Source organism: Cardiocondyla obscurior, linkage group LG06 (assembly GCF_019399895.1).
Source record: "Cardiocondyla obscurior isolate alpha-2009 linkage group LG06, Cobs3.1, whole genome shotgun sequence".
Taxonomy (NCBI): Eukaryota; Metazoa; Arthropoda; class Insecta; order Hymenoptera; family Formicidae; genus Cardiocondyla; species Cardiocondyla obscurior.
In genome coordinates, this window is record NC_091869.1 from 2,014,603 (window position 1) to 2,026,084 (window position 11,482).

The 11,482-nt window shown below is 39.6% G+C and overlaps 2 protein-coding genes across 4 annotated transcripts in view; one reads left to right on the top strand and one right to left on the bottom strand.

The window, feature by feature from the left end:
* LOC139103298 (very long chain fatty acid elongase AAEL008004) overlaps positions 1 to 4,560 on the bottom strand; it is a 35,318-nt gene extending 30,758 nt beyond the window's left edge. Inside the window, exon 1 of the mRNA XM_070657818.1 lies at positions 4,420 to 4,560. The gene's annotated coding sequence lies outside the window, so the exon portion shown is untranslated. The remainder of the gene's footprint in view (positions 1 to 4,419) is intronic.
* On the top strand, positions 2,442 to 7,146 carry Peng (Pumilio and CPL domain-containing protein penguin). 3 transcript variants are annotated; one of them, XM_070657803.1, is made up of 3 exons: positions 2,442 to 2,963; positions 5,085 to 5,220; positions 5,288 to 7,146. In XM_070657803.1, exons 2-3 carry the CDS (start codon positions 5,097 to 5,099, stop codon positions 7,111 to 7,113), a joined length of 1,950 nt encoding a protein of 649 aa, XP_070513904.1. In that variant the 5' UTR covers positions 2,442 to 2,963; positions 5,085 to 5,096; the 3' UTR covers positions 7,114 to 7,146. The 3 variants fall into 3 exon arrangements, with proteins under 3 accessions (XP_070513904.1, XP_070513901.1, XP_070513902.1); XM_070657800.1 differs by lacking the exon at positions 2,442 to 2,963 and adding an exon at positions 4,203 to 4,316; XM_070657801.1 differs by lacking the exon at positions 2,442 to 2,963 and adding an exon at positions 4,677 to 4,959.
* Positions 7,147 to 11,482: the final 4,336 nt, after the last annotated feature.

Genomic DNA, 11,482 nt, shown 5'->3' on the forward strand with positions numbered 1-11,482 from the left:
AATCAATTTGAAAAACAATACAATTTTTATTTTACAAATTTTACAAATTTATTTTACAAATTCAAATACCACGGCGGAAAACGTTGTCGGCCGATAATTTTATAAATATTGGCGGCCGATTATCTACGCGTGAGAATTTTGCACATCAGGAAGAATTTTTGTTATGAAATCATTGTTGGATCTTATCATCGTAATTTAAAAATCATAATCGTCTGCGAAAGATTATAATAATAAGCCCAATTAAATTATCAAAGATTACCCGACTGGAACGTGAGTTTTTCACGTACGCGGTAACATCAATACGAGATTAAACGCGATTACGTAATAAGATTATACACTTTGCGGCCGCAAAAATTGCGACAAAAAGTAAACGACATGCGCCTATTAAATTTTGAAAAACCTTATCACTAAGTATCGCCGCGCTTTGTTTATTTTTCGATTTTTATCACAGTTTTTGTGCGCGGATTGCAGATACTGCGGTAACAACATAAGATATCAACGACACGACTTTCATATCTATTGCTTATACGATTTGCATTCAAATATTTTTGTAAAATTTGTAAAAGGTAAAAACAAAAGAAAACAAAAAGTTAACGCAGATATAATTAAACCTGATTTATGTAAATTATACGCACACATGTAGAATGACATTTACATTTGTGATTATTAATCATTATTTATTTTTCCACGTCATTTCATTTAAACTGATATTAAATTAACAACTTAGATGGTGCAATGTTGTAAGTATTTGAATTAAAAAAAAAAAAAAAAAATTATATACTACATAGTTTCACAATTAGTCTGCAAATTCTCCAATGATTGACGTTACACACGCCGACGATCAATCACGCAAAATTATATCGAAATTTCCGTTTCGTATCTGCCGTGCGCGTCGGGAAATAAATAAAACGCCGTGGAGCTTCAATCGACGTCGCGAAAAAAGAAATAAATAATTAAAGTTGCACTTTTTCTTAACGTCTAAAAAAAGAAAACAAATCGTAAATGTTTTCAACAAAAACATTTATGAAAATGTCAAGAATAAAATGTTCGAAAAGTTAAATTCGACCTTTAAAATCAGTCGCTGCACGCGAGTATGTTATTTCATCGTGATGACATGAGAGAATCCTGCGAATAACTTTTTATGTGTAAAAACATATTCAATCGTTTTACAGAGATAACAATTATTGATGCTGCGGCATTTCGATTTCGCAATCAGCACAAAGGTTAAGAGAATCGCTTAAGAAATCCAATCAAAGAATAATAAATTAAACAAATAATAAAATAAAAGCAATGAAAAATAAAGGTAACAATAAAAAGCAAAGAATCTCTTATAATAAATAAAAAACTATATAATAATTAAAAAAAAATAATAAAAAATAATTTTTTTAATCCTAAAGTTTCTTGTGCGACATTAGCATCGACCTGACGGGTATCGAGCAAAACGAAACGTACGATTACCGAGGTAACGTCAAGCGGAAGGAAATCTATCTTCAACGTGAAGGCGATCGGCGACGAGACTGGCGACAAAAACGATTCTACGAGAAGGAAGAAGACGATTCTGCGCCTAAACGAGCGTACATTGCGCGAAAAGAGCGCGTTGCATCCTTCATAATTTCTGGTCTCAAGGATTCCCCGCTCTTTCCGAGTTTTCGTAAGTATTTCACGTACGCGAATCAAGTCGAACCGCGCGCCCGCGACGTGACTCGCATGCTAAGATCCCGCGGACACTTGAAAACGAAGCCCCGCGCGAGATTGTAAAATATATAAGTTTGGAAATGAAGAAAAGGACCTGTTTGCCGCGAAACGAGACCGACATTACGTCATAGAAGGGTCGAACTGACGTCAAATAGGAAATCGCAGTCTAAAAACGTTACGAGACGTCTTCGAGGGTTTCGGTTTCAATTAAAAGATTAGTCGAGGCGAAATTAATGATCTTCGCTGAAAGTAAGGTGTTCCAAAGTAAACGAAAGAATTACATTTATTTCTCGGCTGATGTACAACCTTCGTTCACCGCCCCGCCGCGCAGTAAGAAAAAATTTCCGAGGTACGTTTCGCGAGCGGAAAAATGTAATGGTAAAAGTGAAGTGTTATTTCTGCGACACGGCGAAATAGCTGACCGTTCGTTGCGACAACGTAGTGAGGCCAGCGTGCGTTACTTCATCTGAAACGGTCGTATAACGTTTCCCGAGCGTTCGTCATGTGTGAGCGCATCGTTCGTAGGCTTAAAGACGTATCAAAGTAAACAATCAATGCGTCACACGTGTGCCGTTTCGTCATCGGATACTTCAGCTTCTCGTCTACTGTGCGCGATATATTGACGAGGTTCGCAGCGATCTCTGCTAATCAGCACCTAAATTATCGACGTATCGCGCCGGGTGTTTTTATAGCGCGTCCCAGGATCCGGTCTAAATCTCGACAGTTTAATGATTTTTAACGTTGATTTTATTCCCGGACTTTGAACGAGCGAACCGAATGCTTTAGCCATTCGTGAATCAGCGTCTGATTTTTTGAATCTTAAACTTTCCTACCGAACCACTCGACCGATGCCTAACTTTTTGTGTTCAAAATAAATCTTCTACTTATTATTTCGTGGAGTTAACTTGGGAAGTGAGGTATGTGCCGGTGTTTTTTTTTGTCTTTTTTTTTTCTTTTGTAAAAAACTAAAGATCACACAGAGCACACTTAGCGCGCGTCATTATATTAAAACACTAATTAATTAATTAATTTAATTTTTTAAAGATAATTACGGAGACTGTAAAGTTGATACGTAAATTTTTCAAACAAAAGTACCGTGCTACGTTGCGCGAAAAATTTTAGCGAGTAATTAGTTTACATGCGACTTTAGTTTATTCGCGATTTTCACGAGTGTTTTGTGGTGGAAAAATAATCAGCCCGACATCCCTGAGAATATCCTGAGAGGAGGAGGCCCAGGAAGTATCGCGCATCGGCTAAGCAACCCCAAGGTAAGCATCACTTCTTAATTACAAAATTAACAGTTCTTCGCTTTAAACATCACCGTTTTATCGTGACGACAACGAGAAATAATTAGAAGTAATAATAAACTCAATATTTGGGTCATTACAATTATTACGATAGATAGAATACGGTTTTGGTAAAACGCAAAAAGATGTTAAGTACAACACGTACACATAATTCTATTAAAAATATAATAATAAAACGACATCGAAAACGTTTTATCAGCCCGACATCTGTGCAACGTCTTTACACGTATAGCTTCGTGTACATGTTTCATATCAAATGACGTTACAAAGGCTTATCTTTTAATCTATCTCGCCATCGTCACGGGGAGCGTCCGCGGAACGAGTCTACTTCTATTAAACGGCACGCAATCTCAGATGAGAAATGATTCGACCAGTCTCGGGATATAAGAAATACAAAAGTATAGTTAAAAAAAAAAAAAAAAAAAAAAAGGAACAACAACTAAATCAGCAAAAAAAAAAAGCATAATTCAAGGCACGAATGACCCAAGACACAAACGACCTAAGGCACGGATGACGCAACGGTCGGCGGAATAATAAAATAAAATAAAAGTTCTTATCAACGAGAAATAAATAATACGCTCGCACGTTCGCCACGAACTTTGCGTGCCACGTGACGGCAGGGAAGCTGTCGCACGCTCGCCGGGCGCGACCGTCCTTGTTGGCAACGGTACAACGGCACGCGGCGTAACCAGCCGAATGTGTTGAGACACGAGTAATTGGGCCAGACGAGACCGCTCCCTCGCCCGGCGTGCTTGCGATCAGCTGACGGCCGCCGCCACGTTTTCTCTCACCTGTTGCGCGCCTCTCGGCGGGACCTACTTCCCTCGCCTTCCCCCCACCCTCTTTTCGCGGCGACTCTTTCACTCTTCCTTTCCTCTTCCCGTTACGCGATCGAGCGACTCGCCCCGCGGCGCGATTCTCCTCCAGAATACTCTCACTCGCGATGCCCCGCTACGTGTGCCGGGATGCTGCGCGGACTCGACCGGCAGCCGTTACGGGGTAAGACCGTAGGTCGGGTTTAAAAATACACACACGCTGCGACGCGATACGATACGCGACGGAAGCTGCTACGCTCCGCAGCCCCCCTGCTCGGGGCGGACGTCTCGGAAACCCAACGCGGATCCTCCCTTCGTCACCGTGGTCCAGGGCCGGAGCTAGATAACGTCGCGAAAAGCGGCGGAGGAAGACGCGAAAATAAATCTGATAGTCGATGCGATGGCTGTCATTAGTTTCACCGCTCACGGGAATCGGCTAGCATCCTATTCGCGGTGCCCGTCGAAACGTTCGACACTCCGAAGATATTTGATAAGAGAGGTGCGACCTGTTCTTTTTACCATCTCAGGGTAGTCGGAAGTACGCGTGATGTATGTATATAAACGAATGCTGGCATCGATCGGCACGCGAGCGCGTAACGTACCTGGCGACGATGCTCGTGCGTGTAAGTTGTACTCCCGGCGAACTTCAAACGTCTAATTGTCGGAGGAGCTGCGCGGAGGATCCGGGCGTGCAGGGAAGGGCTCGGTTGGATTAAAAGCGAGAGTCACGCGTGGACGAGCCACGTCCACCGGTAAACCGGAGCAGTTTTTCACGCGCCGGATTCACTCTTGAGCGACAGCAATCCCGCGAGCAACACAGACCGACTCGAATTATACGTGCATCTCGTGACTGTATGACCGCGGCGCGAGATCTATCGAGGAACGGAGGAACAATTCGAGGTATCGAGGAGCCACGCTCGTGGCGCACTTGTGCGACTAATACATGAAACAACACGTGGTGCGGAGGTGCGGAGGTTAGGAACTTAAAATCGCCCGCAGCACGAGATCGCCTACTTCAAAGTTCTATTCGTTATTTTTTATTCTAACGTTAATTAATTTTTTCGGATACTCTCGAGGTGCATAAGTTTATCCTAAGTTTAGAGAGAACGATTAGATTAATTTTTGCGCGCTTGAAAGCGAAGGTAAGAATTAGGTTTCTTGTAAAACTTTCTTGGCGTTTTTAAAGTAATTATCACGAAAATAATTAAGTGTGTACTATGCAGATTTCTAATATGCGTTGTATTTTTCATTATTATTGATCTTGTAGATTCGTTCAGAGATGAAGCGATTAGCAACGAGTTTGGATGATAGTGATGTAAAGGTGGAGGATAATGAAGGCATAGAGGATAACAAAAAAAGAAAGAAAGTAAGATTCGAAAAATCACTGGATCATAAACCTGCAGGTGAGAACAAAGGAGAAAACCAAACTTAAAATATATTTCTATATAAAAATAATATGTGTTCTTTTAGGTAAAAATGTAAAGCCATCTTTCATAAAAAAGAACTCTAAGGTGAAAGGTTCTAACATAGCCAAGAATAATTCTAAAATTGAAAAAATTAATATACTCGAACTAAAGAAAGAGAAAAAAGAATTGCAGAAATCCAAAACTCAAACAAACTCGAATAAAAATCTAACAATCGAGAAGAAGGAGCCAGCTATTCAAAAAACCAATTGGGTTGAATTGAAAAAGGAGAAAAAAGAGCTCAAACAGAAGCGCAAAGCTAAAAAGTTGAATAACGAAACGGTATATGACAAAGTCATTCAGGCTAAACAGATCAGTGAGAAGTTACGTAGAGCTAATTGCAAGTCTAACGAACGTGAAAACTTAACACAAAAATTGCACGATATGTTAAAAAGTCATTATAGTAAGGTGATATTCATGCATGATATGTCTAGAGTGATTCAATGTATAATCAAATATTGTAAAGATGACATTCGGCAAGCTATATTTAATGAGATTAAGCCACTCGTTGTTGAGATGTTACAGTCTAAATACGCGAAAAATTGTGTAAAAGCTATTTTAAAACACGGTTCACAAGAAATCAGATCCGAGGTGATTTCTGGATTATATGGCAACGTTATCAAGTTAATGAGTCACAATGTATCAGCTTCTCTTGTGGAACTTGCGTATTCCACTTGGTGTACGAATGTAGAAAAACTATATCTCAAGCAGGAATTCTACGGAGACATGTACAAAATGGAGAAAGACAAGAATGTTAAATCGGCGTTGGATGTATTCAAAACCGCGACCGATATGAAACTAGCCACGCTGTCTGCCATTAAAGCAAATGTAATACGAATCTTAAATAAAGGTTTAATTAATTCCACTTTGTTACACACGGTTCTGTGGGAATTTTTCGGTGTGTGTACAGTGGAAGATAGGGGCGAATTAATAGTCATGCTGCGATCTCACATCGTAACGTTATCTCGAAGTAAAATGGGAACAAAAGTCGCGGCACAGTGTATATGGTACGGCAACAGCAAAGATAGAAAAATCATTATGAAGGCCCTTAAGGAAGAAGTCAAAACAATTTGTACTTCAAAATACGGTTACTTGATATTACTAGCGCTTTTTGATTCTGTAGACGACACCGTTCTTATGCAAAAGATTATATTGTCGGAGATACAACAAGATCTAGTTAATATCGCACTGAACGAATATGGGAAACACGTTATATTGTATCTCGTTGCAAGGCGGAAACCTCTTTACTTTTCGCCGGACGTGGTGGAATGTTTACGCCAAGGTGACGATAATTCTACTAGCAAAAAATTAGCCGACGTTAGAGAAAAGGAACTTCTCGACGCAATTCGCAACCCGCTTTTCGACGCTATAATCGCGGACACAGTAACGTGGTTATCCAACAGCAGCATAGCCATGACCACTTTAGCAATATTGAAAATCGGATCAGGAGAGAAATTAAGATCCGCGTTAGAATCCATTGCTGAATTTCTTACTAGTGCAGATTCGAAGATCAAGGACAATGATACCGAATATAATGTGATTGAACATCCCGGATTACATACAATGTTAAAAAAACTTATTCAGAATGATAAAGAGTTTTTGGCGAAGAAGGAATGTACGTTTGGAGAAGTATTAATATCACACTTAACGCAAGAGGTATTAGAAACGTGGGTTGAGTTCAACAGAGCTTGTTTCTTATTAATTCTCCTCATAGAAAATGAAGTTGAGAACGTTAGAGATACGTTATTGTCTAAATTAAAACCCTTAGCGACATATCTTAAGACAAAGCGTGGCGCTGGTGCAACAATATTGTTGAAAAAATTACAACAATAAATTTGTAAGTAATTACATGATATTCGAACATAAGATATTTTTTTTCTTTTTTAATACAACCTATTCCGTTTTTATCAAAAATAATTCCTATTTTCTATGATGTTAATTAGTTCTCTCGTCTAGCTTACTTCATACCACGGATATAAATGTCGATTTAATTTTTATTATTTTATAAATTTTATTTAATACGAGTCGTAAACGAATTAAATTTTTTTATTTACGGATCGGAGATTCGCGGAAGATATTGTTGACTACGTTTCAAGTAGTCGAAAAAGACGAAAAACGTCTTTCCGTTTTCAAACTACGCTACTTTCTACACTACACTACATTATTGCTGTTTGTAGGCAACGAATTTACAGATTGTGTTTTTTTTATTGCATTATTATTAATTATTATATTTAATTGAATATATGTATATTATTACACATTTGTAAATTCGTCACTTCAGTAAAAAAAAGAATTACTCACTTTTGATGCGACGCGGGCAGAGTTCAGCTACGCAGATTAGAGGGTATGATGATATCCTGTAACACACAAATAAAAAACTAATAAAACACATGTATAAAATATTGATTATTATTGATTTTATATGAAATTTTTATAAACAACATTTTATTTATCAATTTTTTAAAACAGCTAATAATATAATTATCCCTTTTTCCGAAAAAATTTTTGCAAAATAAATTTCTCTAAAATTTTTAATTATTTTTTTATATAGCTATTTTTTTAATTATTATCGAAATGATAAACTAAGCTAAATAAATAGAAAAAAAATTGTTACTTTGGTGTAAATTAGAAAATATATTTACCAAAACGTTGCTCCACCGATGCTCGATGTCCATCCAGAACCTGCTCCTCCTCTCAGAACTCAGTTCCTTCTACAAGTCACTCGCGTCACTCCCGAAAACTCGCGGATGCACGCCCGGTTTGTACAGTCGTTGACAAAAAGGTTGCAACATTTTTTTCCAATTAATTTAGAAACACTGCTTTTATAAACAGAATGCGGATCTCTACATTCGCTCATGTGCAATACATAGATATGATCGTATCTATGTATTGCACATGAGCGAATGTAGCGATTCGCATTCTGTTTATAGAAGCATTGTTTCTAAATTTATTTTTAAAAAATGTTGCAACTATTCTATCAACGACTGTACACCAAATCTATTCGCGCGACCCTGGCGGTATACCCGTTTTTAAAATTCCTAAAACAATCTTCGGTCGCCCGTTTACTTATTCGATATTCGCGAAACGACGAACCCCGACCGTGGTTCGTTTATTCGATTAATCGGCGATAACGATTCTTGAAAGTCTCCTTCGGATTTTTGTCTAAGAATAGCAATAAGTTTTGCTTAGAAAAAAATCTTAGGAGTTGAGCTGAAACAAACTGTATTAAATACACATGATAGATAATGACCAATCAATTAATATGAAAGCACTACTTTTCAGATTTTACTATAATATACTACTGAAATTGTTTTTTTTTACGCGGGAACGCGGTTGACGCGAAGTATCCGATTTAATAAAATATATACATTTTTTTATTTTTTTATGTTTAATGAGAATTTCCCACCCGAATGTTTTTAAAAAAAAAAAAACATGCGACTCACCGACCAGCGGAGTTGGTTCAATAATCTGTAACAAATAAAATAAAAATTAATTTGTAGAGATCTTAACGTTCAGTTAAAAAAAATTGTATAAGATTCTAATAAATTTTTTTTAATTAAGTAATAAAAAAATTAAGCTATTATTAAAACGAGCTGATAAGTAAATAAAAAATGAGATTTACCCTTGGGTTGCTCCGCTGGTGCAAGATGCCTTTCCTGGCTTCCTCTTCCTCTAAGGATAGCGGGCTGGCATCTCCTCCTTGGCAACTTCATCTAAAACAAAAAAATGTTAACTGATTAGAATTATAAATATGTAACTTACAAACATAAAATATGCTGCGTTCAAAATAATAAGGAAGTCAGATATTGTGTTAAGTAATATTTACATTCTATTGAATTATTTGCAGTTTACTGCACACTCAGCAGCCAGCCGCCCGAGCGGCTGACCTTGCTTTCGCTAGCAACCCAAAATAATTACCTACTCGATATATTGCGTTTTTCGCCCAAGACCCACTTCTCCCAAACTCCGAGTATACTGATCGGCAATTAACTTTCGATCGAAAGAAACGAACATAGTACTCTCCGCGTACGATTAATTATATGCAGATGATAAATCATTCTTACCATAAGGTTGCTCCAAGGGTTGCTCCTCTCCAAGAGATGCCTCTCCTAGACCTCGTCCTCCTCTCAGATCCCGATCGATGCACTCGCTCAATGTAACACTCTCTCGCGAACGCAGTTATTAATTACGGCGCCCATTAATTACCCCAAGATAATCGCGCGGCACTCGTTACCGAAAATTCCGATAATATGCACGAGACAAACTAATTTTTAGTACTACGTTACTTGTACAGCGACACAAACGTCTTTTGGATTCGTCGATTCGGCCAAATATGACAAAAGAAATTAAAAGTCGCGACCTTCGCCGTGAGGACGTCCGATGGTCCTGGTGCCTTCTTCACCGACTTGAAATGGCAATCTGTTCATACACGCTATCGTCCCATGCGTTACAATATAAAAGTCATAAACCGAAATGTATTACGAGTAATGTTCGAGAATGTGGCTTACCGCGCACATGGCGAGCGTTAATTGCGACCTAGTCAACCACGAAAGAAATGCGCCGCGTTTCGACGTCGTTCGCATCGCGACGAGATTACATTACGCGACGCTACATGATGATCATAAAACCGGAAAGTTCTAATTGCGCTGTACACATTTATCAAATTAAACGCGTCATCGATGCTGTTCAACGCAGCCGCGCCATCCCGTATCCGATGAATAACGTCGCCAAAGTTACCGACTTCGTTCCGGCGGTGGTATTTTACGAGGCGAATCGTTCAAATTAAAAGCGCCTCACCGAGAGACCTCGCTTCCGAGTGTTACATTCAGATTCTTCTCTCGTGAAGTATCGTCCCTTCTCGAAAATCGTCGTCTGGAATTGTTTGTGATGCGATCGTTCATCAGGCGGGCACTGGTAATCGAAGGTCGCAGAGATCCGCAGAGATTTGTTGACGCGCGTTGTGTGCCGTCCTCTCCTGCTTCGAAGACCCGAGCTCAACGATGTAACGGCGCAGCGAACGACGTGCGAGCGGTGCGAGTTATGTGCTGCGTATACTGCATATGCGTGACCTCTAACGGCCGCGGACTCGACTCAACAGCGTATTTATCCCGGCGACGTCCAATTCATTCTTGCTCGAGTCAGTAACGACGCCGCAAGACTCGTTGTCACTCTCAAACATTTAGAACACCTGCCACAGTTTCAAATTACATTTTATTAAGGAGTATAATACTATACTGATCACATTTATCACTTCAAAACGATCGCACGGTACTCGTCTACGACAATCCCGATATCGCGCGCTAGACTAACAAACTTTCAGTACTACAGTGGTCGTGCAGCGACACAAGCGTCTTCATGATTCGTCGATCCGACCGAAGATGGCGGATAGAATAAAGAAATTGCGACCCTTGCCGCGACAACGTCCGATGATTTTTTTAGAGACTTGAAATGGTAATCGGTTCATGCACGCTATTGTCCCATGCGTTACAATATTAAAAATAAAGTCATAAACTAACACCGCGGAACGTATCACGAATAATGTTCGAGAATATGTCTTACAGTTCTCACGGCGAGCGTTGCAACTGAGCCAGCGCGAGAAATGTGCCGCGTTTCAACGTCGTTCATATCGCGACGAGATTACATTTCGCGACGCTGCGTAAATTGCGCTGTACGTCCTCGTCAAGTTAAACGCGTCGTGATGCTGTTCAATGCAACTGAACCGTCTCGCGTTCGATGAATTATCCGGTGAAGGCTTTTCGTGAAACGAAACATTCAAGTCAAAAGCGCCACACCGAGTGACCTTACTTCCGAGTATTACATTCACGTTATTCCCTCAAAAAATATTGTTACCTTATTAAAAACCATCGTCCGGAATCGTTCGTAATGCGATAATTTATTAGGCGGACACAGAATGATACTGGTAATTGAGGATCACGGGGATTAGTTGGTGTGCACCGTGTATCGTCCTGCTGCTTCGAGATCTCCGAGCTTAGTGACAAAATGGCTGCCCGAACAACGTGCATCGTGCGAGCCACGTTCGCGTGACTACGCATGTGTGACGAGTACGGCTGCGCATAGAACTCAGGAACAGGTGTAGAATATTGGAGTCTGTTCCCGCAAAGGTCATCATCGACGGCACCTTCTTCTTTCTCGAGTAAGTAACCGCACAAAATTCTTGAAGTATATTTAGAAACACCTGCCA

Bases quoted from the DNA above. Each gene is read 5' to 3' on its own strand.
- Peng (XM_070657800.1), top strand. From the start codon at position 4,218: ATGGCTGTCATTAGTTTCACCGCTCACGGGAATCGGCTAGCATCCTAT. The intron at 4,317-5,084 runs GTGCGACCTGTT...TTGATCTTGTAG, and splicing joins GAAGATATTTGATAAGAGAG to ATTCGTTCAGAGATGAAGCG. The intron at 5,221-5,287 runs GTGAGAACAAAG...GTGTTCTTTTAG, and splicing joins ACTGGATCATAAACCTGCAG to GTAAAAATGTAAAGCCATCT.